The 25307-nt window shown below is 40.0% G+C and overlaps 1 protein-coding gene across 10 annotated transcripts in view; it reads left to right on the top strand.

The window, feature by feature from the left end:
* FANCI (FA complementation group I) overlaps positions 1-25307 on the top strand; it is a 90569-nt gene that overhangs the window by 63685 nt on the left and 1577 nt on the right. For 6 of the 10 annotated variants that reach the window (XM_070617844.1, XM_070617828.1, XM_070617901.1 and 3 more), the window contains 19 exons: positions 1592-1660; positions 4259-4360; positions 5341-5511; positions 5588-5709; positions 6233-6397; positions 7785-7964; positions 11968-12134; positions 12475-12551; positions 13972-14088; positions 16273-16324; positions 17156-17283; positions 17382-17450; positions 17636-17729; positions 18045-18232; positions 19337-19390; positions 19473-19532; positions 23221-23292; positions 24667-24762; positions 25045-25149. In XM_070617844.1, the coding sequence (XP_070473945.1) occupies positions 1592-1660; positions 4259-4360; positions 5341-5511; positions 5588-5709; positions 6233-6397; positions 7785-7964; positions 11968-12134; positions 12475-12551; positions 13972-14088; positions 16273-16324; positions 17156-17283; positions 17382-17450; positions 17636-17729; positions 18045-18232; positions 19337-19390; positions 19473-19532; positions 23221-23292; positions 24667-24762; positions 25045-25149 (2088 nt within the window). The remainder of the gene's footprint in view (positions 1-1591; positions 1661-4258; positions 4361-5340; positions 5512-5587; positions 5710-6232; positions 6398-7784; positions 7965-11967; positions 12135-12474; positions 12552-13971; positions 14089-16272; positions 16325-17155; positions 17284-17381; positions 17451-17635; positions 17730-18044; positions 18233-19336; positions 19391-19472; positions 19533-23220; positions 23293-24666; positions 24763-25044; positions 25150-25307) is intronic. The other 4 variants (XM_070617875.1, XM_070617865.1, XM_070617882.1 and 1 more) reach the window with 1 other exon arrangement.

The raw sequence follows: 25307 nt of genomic DNA, 5'->3' as shown, positions 1-25307 counted from the left end.
GCTTCTGAGAGTCCTCTCCAGGTGGGATTGCACAGGATGCATTTAATTCTTCTAGCACGTGAGTGTGACAGCACATGCAAAGTGTTGTCTACTAGGGAAGCTTACTAGAGACTTGGTGCCCAAGGTTTTTATTGGGGGCTAGTCACACAGGCACCCTTACTTAGCACATGCCAAAATTCTTAACTCCCGGAAGGAAATCGTATATTCAGCGTAAACCACATTGTTTGTACAAAAAGTTTAGGCACAGTAAACCTCTCTCACCATTTATGGCAAGTTTTATATTGGTGTAGGAACTGTTTACCAGCCACTAGCCAAGCGCCAACCTTGCAAGTAGGCCTCACTAAGGATAGCAGTCTCAGACTTGCTGTGTTAACTCTTTTCTGCACAGTCATCCATATGCAAAAAAAACCCATCTCAACCTTTATCTAGCTCCAAATTTTAAAAATTAACTTGGAAGGGATCATAAACCTAATTCTCTTGGGATTTTGCTGTTCATTTATTCATCAAAGATTTACTCAGTACATCACTAGTTTCTAAAAACTCTATTATTGATAATAAACACCTTTGTCATACTTGTTGCAAGTATATGCCAGATGGCCATTTGCTCTTTTTTAAATTATGATCTTTTTAGAGCTACAGAAATACTAATTTTTGGTATTAAATCTATTGATCTTTTCCTTTGAGGCATCTGCTAATATATATGTGTAGAGAGTCCATATCCTTCCAGTGAATATTTGCTAACATTTTCTTCTATTTTTTTATGCTTTCGTTTTTTATGTTTAGCTACTTAATTCATCTGGAATTTGTCAGGATATAATGTATAAGGAGCTAACTTTTTCCCCAGATTAGCCAATTGTTTAGACATTATTTCCTCCTTATGTGTACTAAGTCTGTTTCTGTTATATGCTATACCTTTATTTCATCTATAGATTTTTGTGCCAAGACCACAAATGTCTTTTATTATCATTATACATTTATAAAATATTTTTAGTACTTGTTAAGGCTAAGCTTCCTTTGTTTCCTTTCTTTAAAAAATTTTTTTGGTTTTTCTTACAGAAGAACTGTGCAATCTCTTTTCCAGGTTCCCAAAGGAAAGTTCTCCCCAGGATTTTAATCTGAGCAGTTTTTAACTAAGATAGGGAAATTTTGCATGGGAAGAAATGTTATAGTCATTCCCGTTAGGTGCTTAGGGCCAGGAGGCATTTTTGAAGCACTGGAGACTGACTGACTGGAAGGAATGTTCTAAAAAGGAAGGTTGCTAAGGTAGGACAAGAGGAAAGAATGAGGGCCTAGGACATCCCTGACTGTGAAGGGGTCACTTACTACGAAACCAGAAGTGACTTGTTGTTTAAAAATTGTGAGGATTATAGTGAGTTTATAATTCAGTTCTTAGTGAGGAGAGATCTCTTTTTAGCTTAGGCAAATAACCTAAACTTTCTGAATTGTTTCTCCCTCTAGCAAATATAGTCTCCATCTTTTTCAAAGAACTGAGAATAGGGTAAAGAAATATAGTGTTCTTTTAAAGTTAGGATTGTCCAAATCACTAGTATCTCTGTTAACGAACTTATTCGTTCTGTTTGATTCTTATTAGGGATTCTATGATGTCCTTCGAAGGAACTCTCAGCTGGCTAATTCAATCATGCAGACTCTGCTTTCACAGGTAAAATATATTTTTATGGATATAGAGAACAGATAATGAGGCATTGAAAGGCAATGTTGTTTTTCTTACTTTTCAAAATATAATAATATTTTATAATTATTATTATTATTATAGTTCCCCAAAAATAATTCCCAGCTAGTACACTGGTACATTGTTAACATGCCTAGGGTATATGATGTGGTTTTGGAGTTGCTTTTTTTTAGTCACCACTTATCTACCTGCCATATTATCATCTAACAGTTATCCCTCTCAGTTAACAGTCTACATCCTAAGTCAGAAGGACATTTTAAAGAACCATTTGTACAAGGGCTATCAGCAGCTATATCTGTTTTATTTCTAAAAGAAAAAAAAAGAGTAATCTGGAGTAAATGTAGCAAAATACTGACATCAGTTAAATCTAAGTGACCTATACATGAGTGTCTATGAGATTATTTTCTGTTGAAAAAAGTTTTTAAATTGTGGAATATTTCAAAGGACCGTCAAGAGGAGAATTCAGCTGGATAATATCTGGTGTAAATAAGACCTTTTACTCCCAACATCTGTCCATTAAACATTTATGTGAATCTTTTTCTTAATAACAACTTGATTGAGATATAATTCACATAGCATACAATTCACCCATTTAAAGTGTACAACTCATTGGTTTTTAGAATATTCATAGAGTTGTGCAACCATCACCACAATCGATTTTAGAGCATTTCATCACCTCCGAACACAAGCCCACCACTTAAGCCACCACCTGCTGATTTTCCCATCCTTCCCTGACTCTCCTAGCCCTAACAACCACTAATCTTTCTCTCTCAATAGATTGTCTATTCTGGGTCATACAGTATGTGGTCTTTCGTGATTGACTTCTTCCACTGTCAGTTTTAAACCAACATTGCATTCCTGGGATAAATCCAAACTGATTATGATTCATTACCTTTTTATACGTTTCTGGGTTCAGTTTTCATTTAGGATTTTTACATTTATGTTTACAACAGGGAATGGCCTATAATTTTCATTTCTCATACTGAACGTCCTTGGTTTAGTACGATCTTAGTAAAATGGTGGGGAAATGTTCCGTCTTTTTCTGGTTTGCGTAAAATTTGGAATTCTCTATTTATTTCCCTTATTCCCTTTTTCCCTTACTTGTTTGGAAGTTATATACTATTTTTCATTAATCTAAACTTTAAACAAAATTTTTGGCTTTTGACACACAAGTAGTGTCAATTCTAGCCCTAACTACATTTGGAGACTAGTTGTGGCTAGAAATTCCCGGGGGAGGCTTTTTTCCCCCTCCACCTGTAGTCAAGGGTCAGTTAGCTACATACCCTTACCATCTTCCCCCATGTGGTGGATACAGGTTTTAGGTTCATCCACCAAGGAGATCTCCTGCGAATTGCAGCTTTATGTGAGAGTCTCTCATACAGCCTTCACCCCAGGAGGGCCCTGGGCTTTGTCTTCAATTCCGTGATTCCTTCTATAATTGTAGCTCTAGGCCTCAGGGATTGACAGATGCTGCCAGAGTAAACACTAGTTCCAGAGCTCATTTGTTCATTTATTTGCTAAGATTCATGCGTTTATAACATTTTCTCACATATGCAGACCACTAAGGAATTCTCTTATTTTTCTATTGTCTTAGCTATTTAGTAAACAAATAGATCTATATAAAATTTTTAATGCAATGTTTTCTATTGTTCTTTACCAGGAGGGTTTCTCTAGACCCCTAGTCCACCATTTTGCTATAAATGGAAGTTCTCTCTTTCTGTCTCCCCTTTTTATGCCATTGCTCCGTGATAATTCTGCTGAAGAAGCTCCATTTGGAATTAAGGTCTCAGATGTGTAGACTATTGGAAGGTCCTGTACTGTTCATTAAAAGCTTTTCAATGGGCTTGGGCCTGATCCTATGTAAAATTTATATCCTGTTAGCTATCTTGTATCTTTCAAACTGTAATGATCAGCCCATCTACATTTGCGCATTTAATAAGAATTGAAAATTATGGCTGAAGACATAGAGCAACTCAGGTTAGTATGTGGACCAGTAAAATTCTGCAAACTCCAAAAGTAAGAAGGAGAAAAATTATAATTTACCCTTTTTTTGAGCTCTGTCATGTGCCAAATAGTGTTTGAAGCCCTTTCCATGGATTGGCATATTTAATGCTTATAACAGCCTTCTATGTTTATATTAGTAATACCCTCATTTCACAGATGAGGAACCAAGGCATGGGTACCTTTGTCAAAACCATTAATAAGTGGTAGTACTGGGATTTTGGACTCAGCCAGTCTGACTCGAGAGCCTGTATTCTTAACCATCAAGTTATAGTGAAAATGCTGATGGCCTGTGCAGATTGAGGAATTGGTGTGAGAGAGTATGATGTTTTGTAGGAGAGGTAATGGAGGTGGAATAGGAAAGGAGATCTCAATCAGTACAATGCCTAAAGCAAGGACAAAGGATGTGGGCAAGCCAAAGCAACACAGATTTTGCTGCATTGTTCTTTGGGCAGTTGGGAAGTATGTTTTAGAATACATTAGACATTAAAGGTACCACTAGCCTGACAAATTAAAAAAGTGAAAGCATTCATGAGCCATGATGTCTTTTTTCCTTACCGTACACAGTTAAAACAGTTCTACGAGCCACAATCTGATGTGCTGCCTCCTCTCAAATTAGAAGCTTGTATTCTGACGCAAGGAGATCAGATCTCTCTACAGGAACCACTGGTAAGAGTTTTATTCCTCCTATAACCATTATTTTTACTGTTAAGTAAAATCTTCAGAAAGATGTACCTTGAGCTTTCCCTGGTAAGCTTGCTTTCTGCTACTCCCAAATGAATTTTTACTCTTAAATCTACCCTGTTATCTTTTCTGAGTCATCATCACCTTGGGTCTGTTGGTAAGATGTCTCTGTGTCAGTGCTTGACTAAGTCAAGGCATCCACCACTTCTCCCAAGGAGCATTTTCTCTCTCATTTATGCCTCTTTGATTATATACACTAAATAAATATACTTTAGAATTGGGGGAGGGAGATCACTTAGAAGCAAATGAACCCAGGGGGCCTGCTTCATTAGTCTGGAGGGAGTATATGATTTAGGCTGAGCTAGAATTGGTGCTCTGTTGAATCTTCAGAGGAACTAGGACAGGTTGGTTTTCTGTTCTTGTTGTCTAGCCTCAGAAAGACAGGGAAGAGAAAAAAACTGAGCCTCTCCCACCCCAGCTGACTTAGAACTCAAGGCAGGGGAAGGGGGTGGTCTTTCAGTTGTCATATCCTGTGTTCATAATGGGCCTTCTGTGCCGTGAGATGTCCTCAGCCTGGTTCGGAGATGCTATGTCGGTCTCCCAAAGCCTCCCTAAACATAAACCGCTATCTTTAGAATAGCCTCTGGGACTCAGAGGAGCTAGAGAGGATTTAACTTCATAACCAGGCTCCATGGTGTTTGTACCACATCAGGGACAGCAGATCTGATGTCGTGTTCTGAGGTGTCAGCTACTTATGAAGACAGTTCCTTTGGGAAAGGCCAGAAAACAATGCCCCTGTTAGTTCAATTATTTTTTTTCCAGTTTTATTAATTCAGATTGACTTAATTTGTGCTGTTGATTAAGTTACTTTAGCCTTATAGATAAGGATTATTTGTTGATTATCAGCAGCTTCATAGGTTATCCTTTAACACTAAAGAATGTTTAATTATTATTTTTTCCTACAGGATTATCTGCTGTGTTGTATTCAGCACTGTTTGGCCTGGTATAAAAGTAGAGTGATGCCCCTCCAGCAGGAAGAAGAGGAGGAGGAAGAAGGGTTCTACCAAGACTTGGATGATATGTTGGAGTCCATTACTAACAGAATGATAAAGAGTGAACTAGAGGACTTTGAACTGGTAATTGCTAAGTCTGAACTGTGTTGAATAATGGAGGTTTTTAATGGCTTATTAATTTTTATCTCATGTCTCTTAGGATAAATCAGCAGATTTTTCTCAGAGCACTGGTGTTGGCATCAAAAATAGTATCTGTGCTTTTCTTGTGATGGGAGTTTGTGAGGTTCTCATAGAATATAATTTCTCCATAAGTAATTTCAGGTAAGGTATTGCTGCGACTCTACTTGTAGTTTGATGAATAGTCCATTTGATATGGATATTTTTTAAACTCTAACAATATGCTAGGTATCGAACAGACCACAGACCGTGTCACTATCTCTTAGATGCCCTAAGACCAAACTATGTTCTTTCTACCAAAGAACTCCAAAGTATATGCCAGACAGGCCAGTGAATGTTGTCCCTCTAGCAGGCTTTAACTTGTTCACAGTTCCTCAGACCCTGGCCTCAAGAACTACTGATTTTAATAGAGAAATTTTTATTGGTGGTAGTATTGAACTTTCATGCTCTGCATCGACTGGTATAAATAAGAGAGGGAAAAAAAAATGACCCGATGGATGGGTGTGACCTGGGAGTGTTACACTAATGAAGATCCATTTATTTGTTATGTGATGTTGAAAATATGACATTAAAAAAAAAGCATTTTGATTTCTTTATTACTGTATGTGAAAGTAAACCACAATATTCTGATGCTTGTCCTTGGTGATCTCTTTTTCCTCTTACACAGTAAGAATAAGTTTGAGGAGGTTCTGAGCTTATTTATGTGTTACAAGAAACTCTCTGACATCCTTAATGAAAAAGCTGGTAAAGGCAAAACTAAAGCAGCCAACAAAACAAATGATAGTTTTTTGTCCCTGAAGTTTGTGTCTGATCTTCTCACTGCTCTTTTCAGGTAAGGTTCTAATAGAGTGCTTAAGACAGCAGCACAGCGAAGATAGTAACGCCTGTATATAGTATACAGTATATACAGTATATAGTAACTGTATATACCGTAAGAAATAAGCCAGGAGGTTTCTAAGTTTCTTGAAATGAAAGTTTGGACAATCCTAGGTAGCCATTCTAAAGAGGTACCTTGAATTATTAAAGAAAAAATCTGAAACGGTGGACTAATGAATGAAAAGCTAGGGATGAATTCCAACAAGGTGGTTAAGGAAATCTCCCTGGGTAGCTTGAACACCATACAGGCGTACCTTGGAGACATTGCAGGCTCAGTCCCAGACCACTGCAGTAAAGCAAATATCACAGTAAAGTGAGCCACACAAAGTTTTTGGTTTCCCAGTGCATATAAAAGTTATATTTCTACTGTATGTAATCTATTAAGTGTATAATAACATTGTGTCTGAAAAAACAATGTACATACCACAATTACAAAATTCTTTCTTGGGGCTGGCCCTGTGGCCAAGTGGTTAAGTTCATGCGCTCCACTTCGGCGGCCCAGCATTTTGCTGGTTCAGATCCTGGGCGCAGACATGGCACCACTCATCAAGCCACGCTGAGGTGGCATCCCACATGCCACAACTAGAAGGACCCACAACTGAAAATATACAACTATGTACCAGGGGCCTTTGGGGAGAAAAAGGAAAAATAAAATTTTTAAAACAAAAATTCTTTCTTGCTAAAAAATGCTAACCATTGCCTGAGCCTTCAGCAAGTCATGATCTTTTTTTTTTTTTTTTTTAAGATTTTATTTTTTCCTTTTTTTCCCCAAAGCCCCCCTGGTACATAGTTGTATATTCTTCATTGTGGGTCCTTCTAGTTGTGGCATGTGGGACGCTGCCTCAGCATGGTTTGATGAGCAGTGCCATGTCCGCACCCAGGATTCAAACCAATGAAACACTGGGCTGCCTGCAGCGAAGCGCACGAACTTAACCACTCGGCCACGGAGCCAGCCCCCAAGTCATGATCTTTTTGCTGGTGGAAAGTCTTGTTAAGAAACACAATATCTGTGAAGTGCAATAAAATGAGATATGCCTATAACAGATAAAAAGGGAAGAAAGAAAAACCTGAATTGAAAAACCAAAGAAACAACAAAAAAAACCCTAAAGAAAACTAAGACTGACATTTAAATTTTATCCAAGTAAAAGAATTAGAGGAGGGGGGAAAATGAGGTAACACTGAGAATGGTAATTGTAGAAGGGCAGCCATGGCAATGACTCTGGCGTGGTCTGCCCAGAGTCTGTTGTTCAGAGCTTGCTGGTGCTGCTGTTCTGAACAGGCCCTAGAAAGCCTAACTCCAGATCCCAAGAGCAGTAAAGGAATCTCTTTTTTTTTCTCTCTAGGGACAGTACCCAAAGTCACGAAGAGAGCCTGTCTGTCTTAAGGTCCAGCAATGAGTTTATGCGCTACGCGGTGAGTGTGGCTTTGCAGAAGGTACAGCAACTAAAGGAAACAGGGCATGTGAGTGGTCCTGATGGCCAAAACCCAGAGAAGATCTTTCAGAACCTCTGTGACATAACTCGGTAAGCCACTCTCACCCACAGAAACTTGTTCCACTTGGTGTGGAGTCTCTAAGAGAGGAAACTGCAGGCGGGGTGAAGGTGAAGTTGGGCGTGCCCTAAGAGTGAAAGTGCAGTTACTAATATTGGGTCTTTTTTCTAGTCCTGCTTTGGTGTGGATTGTTAGTCACATATAAAATGTTAATCTATTACCAGGAACAAGGAGGAGTGTTACATAATGACTAAATAATTAATCAAGGAGACATAATTTTAAATGTATATGTACCTAACAACAGAGCTTCAAAATACGTGAAACAAAAACTGATAGAACTGAAGGAGAAGTGCACAAAAAATAATCTACCTGTTTCAGTAATCAATGGAATTAGTAGACAGAAAATCAGGAAGGACGTAGATGACTTAAACAACACTATCATCCAGCCTTACTTGACACTTATAGAACACTCTACAACAGTTTCAAAATACACATGCTTTTTGGACCATATTTGGGGCCATAAAACAAATTTAGCAAATTTTAAAAATAGAAATCAGTATGTTCTCTGACCACGATCGAATTAAACTTAAGAAAGCAATACCAGGAATATCTGGATAATCGCCATATATTTGGAAATTAAATGCATTTCTAAATAACCCATAGTCAAAGTAGAAAGTCAGAAATTAGAAAATATCTTGAACAGAATGAAAATGAACACACAACATATTAAAACTTGTATGATTCAGCTAAAGCAGTGTCTAGGTAGAAATGTAGAATAATCAGTGATTGTATTAGAAAAAAAAATCTCAAATCTTTAAGCTTCCACATTAAGAAAATAGAAAAAGAATACAAAAACGACGACAAAAAAACACATAGCATTGGAGATTGGATTGGTGGTTACCATTGGGGCAGCGGGAAGACGGGAGGGTAAAAGGGGTGATTAGGCTCACATCTGAGGGGATGGACTGTAATTAGTTTTCGGGTGGTGAACATGATGTACACAGAATTTGAAATATGATGTACATCCAAAATAAATAAATAAATAAATAAATAATAAAAATAAATTTTTAAAAAAAATAGAAAAAGAAGAGCAGCTTAAAATGAAAGTAAGCAGAAGGAAGGAAATAATAAAGACCAAAGTAGAACCATTGAAAATAAAGAGTAACAATAGAGAAAATGAATGAAACCAAAAGCTAGTTCTTTGAGATCAATAAATTTAATAAACCTTAGCCAGGCTGATCAGGAAAAGAGAGAAGACACAAATGAAAAATATCAGGTATGAGGAAGAGGGGATATCACTACTGATTCTACAGACATTAAAAATTGATAATAAGAGAATGTCAACAACTTTATGCCAACAAACCTGGTAACTTAAATGGACACATTTCTTGAAAGTCTACTCAAGAAGAAATAGCTAACCTGAATGATCCTATCTCAAATAAAGAAATTGAATTTATGGTGCCAAATTTTCCATCAATGAAAATTCCAGACCTAGATGTCTTCACTGGTGAATTCTACCAAACATTTAAGGAAGAAGTATTACCAATTTATGCAAACTCCTCCAGAAAATAGAAAAGGAGGGAACATGATGTCCCAGCTTGTTTTTTGAGGTCAGTGTAAATTAGCCTGATACCAAACCCAGCCAAAGACATTTTAAGAAAACTACAGACCAATTTCCCTCATGAATATAGATGTAAAAAATATTAGCAAATTCAGCCCAACAAATTATAAGAAGGATAATGTATCATAATTAAATGGAACTTTTCTCAGGGATGCAAAGTTGGCTCAAAATTGGTAAATCAGTCAATGTAATTCACCATATCAACAGACTAAAGGGAAAACCATATGATCATCTCAATAGATATAGGAAATAAAAATTCCGCATAAACCATGGTGAGATCTCCCAGCAAACAAGGAATAACAGAGAATTTTCTCAGTCTGATAAAGGAAATCTATAAAAAACCTCTAATTAACATCATACTTAATGAAGAAAGACAATGTTTTCCCCACATTGCCCTCACCACTACTGTTCAACATTGTACTGGAGGTCCAGCACAGCACAGTAGCCAGTGCAGTAAGGCATGAAAAAGAAAGAAAAGGCATCCAGATTGGGAAGGAAGAAATAACACTGTCTTTATAGACATAATTATTCTCATAAAAATTCCAAAGAATAAAAAGAAAAGCTACTAGATCTATTAAGTAAGTTTAGCAAGGTTGCAGGATACAAGGTTAATATTTTTATTTATATACTAGTAGTAAACAATTAGAAATTTAAATTTAAAAAACAGTACCATTTACCATAGCATCACAAAACTTGAACTGCTTAGTGATAAATCTAACAAACGTGCAAGATTTGTGATGAAAACTAAGAAACATTAATGAGAGAAATCAAAGGAGTCCCAAGTAAATGGAAAGGTATACAGTGTCCATGAATTGGAAGATTCAGTATTGTCAAGGTGTGAATTCTTCTCAAATTGATCCATAGATTCAACACAATCCCAATCAAAATCCTGTCAAGGTTTATTGTAGGTTTTAACAAGATGATTCAAAAATTTATGTGGAACAGTAAAGGACATAGAATAACTAAAACAAGTTTGAAATAAAAAAACAAAGTTAGATGACTCATACTATTTGATTTCAAGTCTTACTATGAAGTTGCTGAATTTTAGATAGTGTGGTATTGGTAGAATCAGTGGAACAGAGTATATAGTTGAGAAATTGATCCACACGAAACTGGGCATTTGATTTTTGACAAAGGCGCCAGGTTATGCAATGGAGAAAGAGTCTTTTCAACAAAATGGTTTTGAAACAATTGGACGTCGATATGCAAAAAATGAAGCTTTATCCATTCCTCATGTCATATACAAAAAATTAACTTGAAATGGATCAGAGACACAAGTGTAAAACCAAAAATTGTAAAAAATCTAGAGGAAAACAAAAATCTTTTATGACCTTGTTTTAGGTAAAGGTTTCTTAGGGATAACACTAGGAGAACAATGTATACTTAAAAGTTTTAACTCTGCTCTTTGAAAAACTCTCTTAAGGAAATTAAAAGACAAGTTACCGATTAGGAGAAAATATTTGCAAAATACCTGTCTGATGAAGGACTGGTAACCAGAGTACATAAAGAACTCTTAAACTTGTTAATAAGAAAACAACAGAATTAAAAAATGAGTAAAATATTTGAACACTTTACTGAAGAAGATATAGATGACAAATAAGGACACAAAAGGATGGTCAACATAATTAGTCTTTAGGTAAATGCAAATTAAAATCACAATGAGATATCACTAAACACCTATTAGAATGCCTAAAAGTAAAAAGATTGACCATACCAAAGTGTTGTCATGGATGTAGAGGAATGTGAACTCTTATACACTGTTGTTGGGAATGTAAATGGTACAACCACTTTGGAAAACAGTTTGGCAGTTTCTTAAAAAGTTAAGCACACACCTACCATAAGATCTACTCATTCCACTCTTAGATATTTACCCAAAAGAAATGAAAGCAGATGTGCATATAATGGTTTATATATAGCAGCTTTATTGGTAATAGCAAAATCTAGAAACAACCCAGAAGTCCATCAACGAGTGGATGGATAAATTGGTGAGTGGACGAATGGTGGTACATCCATACAAGGGAGTACAACTTAGCAATAAAATAGGAAAAACTACTGATAAATGCTGAACATAGGTGAACTCCAGAGCATATGCTTGTCGAGTTAACAAAACCAGACTCAAAAGGCTACACACTGAATGATACCATTTTTATATGATATTTTGTAAATAATAAAACCACAGTGACAGGAATCAGATCAGTGATTGCTTGGAAAATGAGGGGGAGAAAATTGACTACAGCGGAGCACAAGGGGACTTCTGGGGTGATGAAAGTGTCTTGGTTGTGGGGATGATTACACAACTGCAAGTTTGTCAAAATTCATAGAAGTGTACATTCACAGGGTGTGAATTTTACTGTGTGTAAGTTGTACTTCAGTGAAACTGACTTTAAAAATAAACTTACTTTTCCCTTCTTCAGGGTCTTGCTTTGGAGGTACACTTCCATTCCTACTTCAGTGGAAGAGTCAGGAAAGAAAGAGAAAGGAAAGAGCATCTCACTGCTGTGCTTGGAGGGCTTGCAGAAGATCTTCAGTGCCGTGCAGCAGTTCTATCAGCCCAGGATCCATCAGTTCCTCGGGGCTCTGGGTGGGCATTTCAACTCTGATAAATTGGCTTGATCTGAGTTTCTCTTTCTTAACATCAAGCCTCTTGATTCTATTTGTTAACCTACCACAGGACACCTGAGAAGAGTCCTGATGTTGCTAAGGAGTGACATCTAGTGGATTCAGAATTAGCACTTATTGGATTACACCTAACTGCAATTAGTGACTGGAAAATGGAATGTAGTATTAAGAAATTGCAGAATGTTAGGAATATATTTAAATCTGCCTCCAGACTTTTTTGGCCTTCTAAAATTTTAGCTATTAAAAGCCAAAAAAAAGCATAAGTCCTTTTCAAAGAAGATTGATTTCTTTTCTTTTCCTAGATGTCACAGATAAGGAGGGAGAAGAGGTGGAAGTCAGTGTCAATGAAAGGGCAGCATTCCAGATCCGGCAGTTCCAGGTGAGTAGCCCTGGGAAGCTGCTGTACTTGCCTGAGGGTCCTTGCAAAGGGACTGTTAGCACGGGCAGCTGTAAGAGTGGGCAGAGAGTGAACTAGTAGGACAGGAGTGTTTTTCTAGGTCATTATCCAAACAATAGGAAATAGCTCTTAGAGTGGAAAATAATGCATTTAAAAAGATTCTAGTGGGGCTGGCCCAGTGGCATAGTGGTTAAGTTGGCGCCACTTTGGTGGCCCAGGGTTTGCAGGTTCAGATCCTGAGTGCGGACCTACACACCACTCATCAAGCCATGCTGTGGCAGTGTTCCACATACAAAACAGCAGAAGATTGCCATATATGTTAGCTCAGGGCAGTCTTCCTCCCCCAAAAATAAATAAATAGAAAGATTCTAGGCAGCCAGCCCTGATAGCCTCATGGTTAAGTTTGGTGCACTCTTCTTCAGCAGCCCTGGTTCAATTCCAGGGCCCAGAACCACACCACTCTTCTGCCAGTAGCCATGCTGTGGTGGTGGCTCACCTTGAAGAACTAAAAGGACCTAAAACTAGCATATACAACTATGTACTGGGGCTTCATGGAGGGGGAAAAAAAAAGGAAGATTGGCAGCAGATGTTAGCTCAGGGCAAATCCTTCCCAAGAAAAAAAAGTAAAAAAGATCCTAGGGAGGGTGTGTGTTAAGCCACCCCAACCTCTGGCACTCACTACCTCTAAGAATGAGTGTATGAGTTGACATAAAGAGATTGCCAGGAGGCTGTTAAGGTATGGAGGTTATGTTTTGTTTTTGTGTCTGTGGTGTGGTTTGGCTTTGTGAGATTGCATAAAGACTGGACAATGAAGCCTATTCGTTTCTAACCAGTAGTTGTCACAATACCAGGATCTGCTACCCCAGAGGACTTCTTTATTTAACAAATAATTTTAAAGTTCCCACTGTGTGTCAGGGACTGTTCCAGGTGCTAGGGATACAGCAGGGAACAAAGGGTCAAAATCCCTACCCTTGCAGGGCTTACACTGTTGTGAGGAAGAGACTGGTGGACAACACAGGGCGTATTTCAGGTGGTGAGAAGGAATAGAGAAAGGAAAACAGGGAAGGGATGTCGGCCATGCTACAGCTGGGGCGTGGCCTAAGCCTGAGGTCAGTGGATGGGCTTCGGGGAGCTGTGAGCCACCCCAAAATGGGTGCACCATTCATTCCTAATTTGGCAAGGGGTTGAAGAAGGAGTCCATGGTTTTCAAGAGAACAGTCAGATTTATGATCAAAAACAGGGCAGGAAACTACCTGTTCAATCCAGGTTTATTTTCAGATTTTATCCTCTTGGATTTTGGTAGCTTTGAATAGTTTTTGTTCCCAGCCTTAGGAATCTCTGACTAGATCTCCCTGAGGGTAACATGTCTGCTAATGTTTCTGTGTATACTTTCCTTTCTCAGAGGTCCTTGTTGAATTTACTTAGCAGCCAAGAGGAAGACTTTAATAGCAAAGAAGCCCTCCTACTAGTCACTGTTCTTTCCAACTTGTCCAAGCTGCTGGAGCCCTCCTCCCCTCAGGTACAAGTCCCGCTCGTTCAGTCCCACCCAGCATCCCTCAGAAGGCAGAGGATTGCATCTTAAAGTATGTATCTGAATGTCCTCTCCAAGTCTCGCTTATTTTAAATGACATATTTAATTATGCTTCTGAGTTAATATAAGATCAATAAGATGTACCCTTTCCTACATAGTGTTTCTACCATGAATAATTATATGCAGCCAGACGGGGCAAGAACATAACTGCTTTTGTTTGTTTGGCTATGGTCAAGGGTAAACAGTAAGCACTATAGAAAAAAACTTGTTTATCTTTGCTGCCTTCGACCTTCTTAACCTGTGTTTTCCCTTACTCTTGGTGTTTTCTAAGATGAAAGTATGTTAATTATCAAGAAGGTAGCTGACATTCAGCACTTGGCTGTCTCAGCAAGATTGGCTGGTACTGAGTTTGGGGGAAATTCAACAAAAGGTGGTTAAGTCAGAAAGCATGACTACAGTCCCAAAGCACAAACAACTCTGCCCAGATAGGTTGTATGTATATGTATGTAGGTGTGTACTCATATACATAGAATTGTGTGCCCGCATGAGCGTTCACACACATAGAATAAGAGAAGGGCCACGTTTTGTGGGTCTGTTCCATTCAGGGGCAATTTCCCTATGGGAAATAAAGAGCCTCCTTGAGAGCCTAGGGCTGTGTGCTCCCTCCTACCACATCTACTCCTGATGTGTGAGGTGGACAAGTTGGAGCCCTGGGGTACAAGGCTCCTCATGTGAACCCTCACTTCAGGAGGAGCTAGTCTGGGAGACCACAGCCTGAGGGTATTATGGTGTTGGAGGCTGAAAAACAGACCTGATTTTCCTGTTGTCCTACTTCCAGGTAGCCCAAAGAAAGTCCCTTTTGCTACTCACTTTTGCTACTCATCTAAATCCAAACACTGCATCCCCATTTTACTTTCAGCTTCATCTTTTCATATGGCTACTTTTGCTGCAAAGAGCAGACGACTAGGAAAGAAACACAGGGACAGAGAATTGGGGCAGGGGGACATTTGAGGAAAAAATAAATGGATTTGGAAAGGCTAATATATACAGGAAAATTTTAATTTAATTTTTACTATGTACCCACACCACTGTAACTTCAGGTAGTCTGTTTAAAATTTTTTTAAATTTAATTTCAAATGAGTAATAAAGTCTTAGGATTTGAAAACCAGAAATGATAAAAAGATTTATAATAAATAATCTTCCTTCTATCCATGTCCTGCTTCTGTTCACTTCTTCTCCTACAAATAAGTAAATACCTTTTTATTACTTTCTTATGTATTCTTCAAGAATTCCCTTATTCCTGTACAAGCAAATACGAATATAGATTCCTATTCCTGAATCTACCCCTTTTCACACAAAAGCTTGTTCAGCATCCTGCTTTATTTATTGATTACAGTTGAAACTGTATTCTGGAGATTTTTTTATGTCAGTTCACAGAGAGCTTTCAGTTAGCCTCTGAATTTATCTTTTTCCCTAACAGATCAAAAAGTGAATTCTTTCTGGTCTTTTTGCACTTAAGTGTCACTGCTTTTCACTGCCCTTGTGGCTGAAATCCTGTCCCAAAGAAATGCTGAAGCAGAAAGCTGAGTGTGTATCTGGGAATGCAGCACCCTGCTGTCCCAAGACCTTAGCCTCCTCTGCCTACCTAAAAAAACTCTGTCTGGGTATTTTGCCTGTTTTCTTTTTCCTTTTTTTTTACCCCCCACTCCCTTCTAACCTCTTGGCTCCTAAAAGCTAATTCTGCTATCTTTATGGCCAGGATCTTACTTTCCTACACCTCTCTATTAGCCTAATATCCTTAAAGATGTCTCAAGTCTGGAGAGTGTGGGGCATGGGAAGGAAGAAAAAAGGAGCTTTCACCCTAGACCATGGTAGTAGGAGCAGAGGAAACTCAAGGGGGTAAGAGCCCAGACGCAGACCCCAGGACCTTTGGCCCGCAATGAGGGCATAGACTTTGAGAATTAAGTCATATGCTACATTATGAGAAAAAAGTATCAGTAATTCTTTACATAATTTTGGACTTATTTTTACTTAGTAGATTACCACTTTAGATCCAAGCACATGTTTTGGCAGGTGATTTGCTTAAATTTGGAAAGGTCTAGGGCTCTTCCAGTCTGACAACCTGTAGATCTGTCTTTTGGCATATTTCTTTAATATCCGAATGATCTCTAGTTTGTGCAGATGTTATCCTGGACGTCTAAGATTTGCAAGGAATACAGCCGGGGTAAGTTTCCTGCCATGTTTTCTTTTAGGCTTTATATAAAAATCATCGTTACCAAACAGCATTTAGAAAATTACACATTGACCAGAGTGGCCAAAATTAAAAACGACACAATACCCGTACCAAGTGTTGATGAGAGTATAGAGTAGTTGGACTTCTCATTCACTGCTGGTGGAGGTGTAAGTTGGTATAACCGCTCTGGAAAATGGTTTGGCATGATCTAACTACTAAAATTAAACATATGCTTACGATCCAGCAAGTCCACTCCCGGCAGAAATAGGTGGAAGAATTCTTACAGCAGCAGTGTTTTAATACGCTAAAATAAATACAAATACTCATGAGCAGTGGAATGGATAAAGGAATCGTGATGTACACACAGTGGAATACTGTACAGCGATGAGAATGAACAGACTACACTGACACACACTGTGGGGGAATCTCACAAACATAATGTTGAACAAAAGAAGCCAGACACAAAGTGTACTTACTGTATGATTCCCTTTAGATAAAGTTCAAAGTCAGACAAAACTAGATGTGAGGTTAGAAGTCAGGATAGCAGTTTCCTTGGTTGGGTGATGGGGGTCTCTGGGGTGCTGGTAATGTTCTGTTTCTTAGTCATGTGCTGGTTTCATAGTGATAGTGACTAGTAAAGGCAAACGTCTCCTTTTCTTTGTGCAGTCTTGTGGGAGAGCTGCCTTGGTTGGAATGTGTGCAGCACTGGGATATTGTACCTGAGACACGACAAGATACATGTTCTGGGTAGTTAGTCCCTCCCTCCGAAGGACTAACTGGATTATAACTTACCTTTCAATTTTCTTTCCTTTCTACTCCTAGAGGATGCCTCATTTTGCAAGGGCTTGATGAATTTGCTCTTCAGCCTCCATGTCTTGTATAAGAGTCCCGTCATCCTGCTACGTGACTTGTCCCAGGATATCCACGGGCATCTTGGAGACATAGACCAGGTACTGCAGTGAGCCTTCAATACAACATTCTGAGTGGGGATAGAGGTCAGGGGAACAGCCGTCCTGTCGTTACATCTCACCTCTCTTTCCCTCCCCAGGATGTGGAGGTAGAGAAAACAAACCACTTTGCGATGGTGAATTTGAGAACAGCTGCCCCTACAGTCTGTGTAAGTGTTGCTCCCCAAGCCATGGGAAATAGCCTTGTCATTCTTTGCATTTTGTTCCATGTGCAGAGTAAATTATAGTGGCTTGTGTCCTGAGGCCTGTAACCCACCTGCAGGTGGCCATGGTTATTATATTACACTAGTAGTTGTGTGCCGTGAGCCATGCCAGGCATTCTTTCCTTTCACAGTTACTTGTTCTGAGTCAGGCTGAGAAGGTCCTAGAAGAAGTGGACTGGCTAATCACCAGGCTTAAGGGACAAGTGAGCCAAGAAATTGTATCAGGTAAGATGAGCTCAGGGTGGGGTTCCAGGAATTGTGATGAGAGCAAAGTCAACCAAAATCCAAGTAGGACTACTGCATAGAAGTGGATGCCTGAGCTCAGTTTGTTTGTTTGAGCTGGATTTCTAATGTGATGAAAGACACACCTGTGTGGCTTATGACAGCAAGGTTATTGATTCACTCTGCGTGATGAATTACATGCTCATTTTCCCTACAGACTTCCTAGTTAATGGTGTCTAGTTGATTTCTAAATCTCCTTCACTTCATCTAGAAAATAAGGCCAGTTGGGTTTGAATGTGCAATTTCATTTCCCTTCAGAAGAGGCCTCATCTCAGGCAACCCTACCAAATCATCCCATTGAGAAAGCCATCATCATGCAACTGGGAACTCTACTTACATTTTTCCACGAGCTGGTGCAGACAGCCCTGCCGTCGGGCAGCTGTGTGGACACTTTGTTAAAGGACCTTTGCAAAATGTACACCATTCTTACAGCACTCGTCAGATATGTGAGTATGTGAGAGATATTCAGGGTCACCACCCCCAGTCTGCCCCCACCAGCCAGGAGACGAGGCCAAGGCAGCAGCCCAGTGCTGCAGAATGCACCTGGACGGAGCGCTTGCCTGCATCTTTGCAAGTCATGGTTTGATTCCGGTTTGGTCAGTAGGTGGCAGGAGTCTCCACAAGCCAGGAGAAAATGAGTTCATGGCATAATTCTAAACCTCCTTTTAGAGGCCCTTATTTCCTTGGCATAGGAGTATGCAGCACCTGACTGAGAGTGAATGCCTCTACAAATGCCTTCTAAGACCTAATGTATAGTTAGAGAATTCAATCTGAGTCCATATTGCACACTAAATTAGACTGTTTCAAACCAGTCTGGCACTAAAAATGTGTTATTCCTTCTTTCATCCCTTTAACAAGTAGGTGTTAAATGCCTTACAGGTCAGGTACTAGGGTGGGGAGGAACTTTATTTTTAAAAAATACAAAGCATACTCTGCCCTGAGTTTAAGTTAATGCTTCTTAGTATTTGTTAATAAGAAACTCTTTCCTTGCACTTGAAATATTTTGGTCCTCAGCAGACATTCAGAAGGTGATAGGAATTAAGTAATTTAGTTCTCATTTTAGCAATGATCCATATTAAATACTTAGAAAAGCATAGTCAACCCAAGAAGGATGGTAGGCCACCCCACAGTGTACCCAAACAACAGTGCAGACATCTCTGAAAAGGTGTAGTTCTGGCTACATGGTGTGGCTACTAAGCTTCTGTAATGGAAATACTGAGTCTTTTCTCTTTATTTTCATTTTCTAAAGGAAAAACAGCAAAGTCATGGGTTTTCTAGATGCAGGGACTATCAGCCTGAAAGATTTTTAAAGCAATGAGTTGAACAAGTCAGAAACAGAAACGCTTCATTGCCCATGGTCTGGGAAGCGCAGGAGCCTTGAGGAGGGGAAAAAGGAAGCCTTGTGTCTAGGATTCTCCATGAATACAGCAGCTTATTTTCTTTTCCCTCTCCAGAGTGATGAGTCACACTCTGTTAGTTCACTGAGTCACCTGTAGTTTCTTGGGACACTTATATAGGATGGTATGCTAAATCTAGGAATCTTTGGTTAGTATCTCCAGGTGTGTCAGAGCTCCGGAGGAATTCCAAAGAATATGGAAAAGCTGGTGAGTTGAGAATGCCTTTCCTAGGAATGGGGGAAGCATTTTATTCCTACAGTTACATTGGTTTCCTTCTCCTTTGCTGCAGGTGAAGCTGTCAGGTTCTCATCTGACCCCACTGTGCTATTCTTTCATTTCTTACGTACAGGTAAGTGACTCAGAGTCAGTACAAAATAGATCTTCAAGTAAGAAAGGACTTCTTATGTTCCTGGTGGACTGCTTGGCCACCTGTCCTGAGTATATGTAGTTTCTTCCCTACTTACCATAAGCAAAAGGTGCCCATTTGAGACCAAGCCAAGGCTTGAAGTCTTTCCAGCAAGGAAATCTTTAGTAATACCCAAAAAAGTTGTTTAATTTGGAGAGACAGGCATTTGATATGCTTGCATTTGGAGCAAGGAAGGAACAAGCATGCTTGGGCTCAGCGACTTGGTTTGTTTCTGGGTGATTCCAAATCCATGCCATTGGGCATCCTTTGGGAAGGTGAGTAAAGCAGCAGCAGGCCCGTGAAGTAGGGCTGAGATCAGATGGCACAGTGTGTGAGAGACAGCAGCATTTTCAGGGACTGGAGAGGATTTTCTGTCATTTGCCCAGAACTCTTTTCTTCTCAATGTCATCTGGTCTCAAATACCATCAGATTCTTGCAATACTTGAGTCCCCTTTACTGTTGGTTTAAACCAGCGTTTTTTAACCTCTGCATTATTGACATTTTGGGCCAGATAATTCTTTGTTGTGGGGCCTGTCTTGTGCACTTTGGGATATTTATAGCAGCATCCCTGGTCTCTGTCTACCAGATACCAGTAGCAGTCCTCTAGTGTGACAACCAAACTGTCTCGAGAAATTGTCATATGTCTTTGAGAGGCAAAATCGCCCCTGGTTGAGAACCACGGGCTTAAACATGTGAAGTGATGGGAGACCTACTGTCTCCCAAGCCTACTCAGTCACTGCAGTTAGAGTATTGCAGGGCTGTTAGCGATCTCTGAAGAGTCAGAGAATGTCCACTAATGGGTCAGCCCCAGCCAAGCGTCCAGAACCAGTTGTTAAAGCAGTGGATTATGACCACTTTGATAGTAATGCCCACTTGTTTTCTGCCTCTGCATTGTATACGGGCACAACACATTCCTCTCCATAACTTGCCTCATAATGTGTATTAAGGGTGCCTCCTCCCCTCCCCTTGAGTGACCAAGTGGCCTGTCATCTCAGTTTAGTGAAAGGAGTTTTCAGTAGTGTGCTGATAGTTGAGGTTCTCTATTGCCTTGCCTTCGTACCCGTTTTGTGATCTGGGTCAGGAATATATCATCTGTTTTCTGTCTGGCCAGTCTATAGCCTCCTCTCATCAAGCTGTTATGTCTGATCCTCTCCTTTTATGTCACGCAAATACTTGCTGGCATGCCTTCTCAACCCTCATGCTCATAAATTTTCACATGGGTGCCATTCTTTCAAACAAATCTCTTGTCTGTGTAGAGCATATATCCCTCCATCCTAAAGTCAGGTTTTGAGTTCCCCATCTCCAGGTCTTAATGATGCCTATAAGGCCATATTTCAAAGTATGCTGTATTGACTGAGACAGTTCTCAAAAAAAAGGATTCTGTGAGAAATACTTGTACATATTTCTCACCTTCGAGATTCATGGTATCCATTAGCATACTAAAGTTGCTGAGAGGTCCAACAATAATGTTCAGTAGCAGTTTTCAAACCTATTCAAGAACTTTTGTTTTCTTAATAAACAAATATTACTAATTTTTCAGAATAGCATTCTCTGAAGGACAGCTTGGGAAACACTGTATAAGACCTTGTTCATTTTATAACAGCTAACATTTAGAGAACCCTTACCTGGTTCTCTGCAACCCTTGCCTGGTGTTGTGTTAAGCTCTTTTCATGCATCACTTCATCCATCCTTACTACACTTTGTGATCAGTAGTTAGCTCCATGTAAGTGATGGAAGATTAGAGAGGTGAATGCCAAGGACAGGTAGCTCATTAAGAGGCAGAACTGAAACTTGAACTTGAGAAAGTTTGACTCCACAACAGGGGTCAGCAAACTTTTTCTGTAAAGGGCCAGAGAGTAAATGTCTTAGGTTTTCCAGGCCATACGGTCACTGTCATTATTCACCTCTGTAGTGGTAGCATAAAAGCAGCCATAGACAACATACAATTGAATGAGCATGGCTGTGTTCCAGTAAAACTTAATTTTCAAAAACAAGCAGTGGGCCGGATTTGGCCTATGGGCTATAGTTTGCCAGCCCCTCTAGAATAATACTTGATATTCATTGACATGTACAATGTTGGAGGGTTTTTGGGTTTCTGACTCCATTCTCAAGCATTTTCTTCTGCAAATCACCAGGCACCTCCTAAACTACTGTTCTTTTTTCTAGATTATAGAAAAACCAGTTTAGGTATTCCCTGGATATTTTCCCCCTTCCCCATCTACATTTGAGTTAAAGCCTTACTGACAAGTCAGGTGATCCTCAGGCAAACATTTTTTTCTGACTTTGTGAGATGTACTTAATGAGTAACCCTAGGCAAGAGGCTATGGTTCCATTAACTCCAACTCTTGTCTAGAAATCAGGATTGCATTTGCCACATCTTTGAGAGAGCTACTTATTCTCTTACAGCCCTTTCTTTTTTTCCACAGCCTTGGATTTCAATGGGAAGAAAAAGTGAAAGCCATTGCTCTAAAACCCTTAGCATCCTGCTCAGAACTGTACACCTTTAAAAGATGCTTCTCTTTTGGCTACAATTTTAGTCCTACCTGAATCAGGAATGGGCAGTGAACAGAGTTGATCTGGGGAGTTTCAATAGTCCCATCTTGGGTACAACCTCTAGAAAGATGGCTCACTTCCCAGTTGGTCACAGGAGCTCTACCCATGTCTGCTGCCCTGCCCTCCCTTAAAAGGGCTTCACCCTCTGCCATCACCATCCTATACCCTGCCTTCCAGGGCTAAAACTAGATTTCTTCACACTAGCCCCTCTGGATCCCTACCATTCCTTATTTTCGAGAACATGTCACATGGACCAAGCCTCCTGCCTCTCGCTGGCTCTCGTGGTATAATTTCTCTCCATTTTCAGGTCTCTGTTTTTCACTCTCTTACTTGTCCCAGGGAGCATGGTACGTTCCATCCCTGGAAGGCACAGAACTCTTTCAGGTAAAGGTCCCTGTTTTGTGTACCTCACGCGTGGGTGGTTTTTCTCCTCAGTCTCTCCTGACTCAGTCTTGATTTTCTTCTGCCTTATCAGAATCCTGTACTTCTTGCTTCCCGTTCTTTAATAGTTCTTCCTTTCTCCGGGAGCTCTTTATTCTCTGATTATCTACAACAAAGGGAAGTAAGTGTTCCTGTTGACTCTTAACCTTCTCGAGCATGTAACCACATGGCACGTAAGACACATCTGGCAATTGCCTGAGTGGAAAGACTGCAGACCCCAGGAACAGCCTCTCCAGCCTCCTGTCCTTTATGAGACCCTTTTAGCCAACTGCCCAGTAGGAAAATACCTATTCCTGTTACCATCTGACAGTCCCCATTTTAACCATCCTTCTGTACCTCACCAGTCGCTTGGCTGGCCTGGTCCAGTAACAGTTGGTCCTGCCCTCACTTCCATGTGCTAATCCCAAGAGCAAGATTGTAAATCTCCCAGCAACAAAAGTAGAAAAATATCCAAGGATTATTAGTGTCCCAGTGTTCTCCGTCTTCCACCATCTGTGGCAGGATAATCTCTTCACCCAGACTTGATCCCCTTAAGAGTCCCCATACTCTGCTGTAATCACCTTCCTAGAAAATTACCACTAACCTGGCTTTACAGAAAAATCTTCAGGAATGAGAGAATTTGTTTCTACTTCTTTAGAACAAGAAGAGTAAGAGCCTAACATATACAGGAGAAAAGAAGGAGAAAAGTGCTGCTGTTGCTACAGCCATGGTAAGCTGCTGACGCTGAGCATTAAATGTGGTTGCCAGCAAACCTTGAACATTATGTTAAGCGAAAGAAATCAGTCACAAAAAGGCTATATATGATTCCATTTATATGAAATGTCCACAGTAGGCAAATCTAAAGTGACAAAAAGTAGACTAGTGGTTGCCTAGAGCTGGGGGGTTGGAGACTGGAGGTCCCTGCTAAAATGGGTGTAGGATTTCTTTAGGGGGATGAAAATGTTCTAAAATTGATGGTTGCACAACTCTGAATATACTAAAAAAAACCCACTGAACTGTACAATGTAAATGGGTAAATTGTATGGTATGTGGATTATACCTCAATAAAGCTGTGACAAAAATGTGTATATAGCTGCTTCTCAGCTCATGAATTTTATGTTCAGATGGAACATCTTTTTCCTCTGAACCAAAAAAACATATGCTTTATTCAGGAAGCACCAGAAAATCTTGAGCTCTTTCTTTAAAAATAGAAATAGGTTAACATACCCATTGGGAAGGAATTGTTCTAGGAAAAGTTAGTGAGTGCAAAAGGTGCTCCCTAAAGGGTGTGTAATTGTTGGTGAAGGTACAGGGAAGTGGGTTCTCTGGTACTCTGCTGGCAGAGGAGAAAATGAGTACTGCCGAATTTTAGGAGATACAGACACACACACACATTCTTTAATGCAACAACTCCACTTTTAGGATGTAAATTGTAAAAGCCTGTGTATAGGATGGTCCTAGCAATGTTGTTTGTAAGAGTGAAATACTGGAAAAACTAAGATACCCACTAATAGAGGACCAGCTAAATGGGTTATAGTATGTTAATACTGTAGAATACTTTGTAGACATGAAAAAAAAATTGAAATGTTCAGATATAGAATTATCTCCAAGATAATGTAAAAAAAAAAAAGTTGAGAACAGTGTCCTCATTTGTGGATTTTTCTTTAAATAGAGAAATACATCTATAAGCATAAGAAAGGTTTGGAAGGATCTGCAAGTTACAATTCAGACTGGGAGAAAGATAGATAATTCCCCAGTGCAAATTCACATGCAGACTAGAGAGAGGAAACAGAGGTAGTGCAGAGTCAGCTCAGCGTTTAAGAACATCAAGTCAGAGGGGCAAGCAAGTTTGTACAAATGATCCTTCCCTCAGCCAGGCTCTAGGTAACAACAAATGCTTGGGACTGTAAATGGCATTTAGGTCCTTGGATGAGAGTGAACTGCCAAAAAGATTACTGGTATATAAGTAAGACTGAATTTGATTGGCAGACAGACTGGCTTTCCCCCAAAGCCTTGAGCAGTTCTGCTACTGACAGCTTCAGAGGACAACTTCAGAAACCCTTGAACCTAAAATTGAGGTGGTCTTCTCTTCTTTGCCCTGTAGGCCAGAGTTCTTCGGGAAACCAAGCCAATCCCTAATCTCATCTTTGCCATTGAACAGTATGAAAAGTTTCTCATCCACCTTTCTAAGAAGTCCAAGGTAAACCTGCTGCGTCTTGTCTACCATTTGTTTACCCTGTGAGGGGACCTGGCAGGCTGAAGCAGCACAGCTGCAATGGGGGATCGGTCCGTGGCCATTTCTGATCTGATGGCCTGAATCCAAACCTCACGCAGGAGACTGACAGAGAACAGGTGAAGTGGGTGCGTGCCCACGCTAAGTAGGGGCTGAAGGAGCGGCCAGGGGCCCAGCACAAATGGCTCAGGCTGCCTGGGTGGGGCCTAGCAGCAGGAAAATATGCCCCTGCTTGCCACTCTGTCACAGGTGAACCTCATGCAGCACATGAAGCTCAGCACCTCACGAGACTTCAAGATCAAAGGAAACATCCTGGACATGGTTCTTCGAGAGGATGAGGAGGAAGATGAAGAGGTGAGTGCCTGCTTCTGACTGGAGTGCAGCAAGCCCTAGCCACCCTTTCTGACTGATTGTTAGTAGCCTATCTGGGAGCCGCTGCGCATTAGTGGAGGGGCAGGAACTACAGAGAAAGGGCTTAAAGGTGGTAAAGATGAAACCAGGCACTCAAAAGG

The sequence above is a fragment of the Equus przewalskii genome, chromosome 1 (assembly GCF_037783145.1).
Source record: "Equus przewalskii isolate Varuska chromosome 1, EquPr2, whole genome shotgun sequence".
NCBI classification, from domain to species: Eukaryota; Metazoa; Chordata; class Mammalia; order Perissodactyla; family Equidae; genus Equus; species Equus przewalskii.
This window is presented reverse-complemented; position numbering and strand designations above follow the sequence as displayed.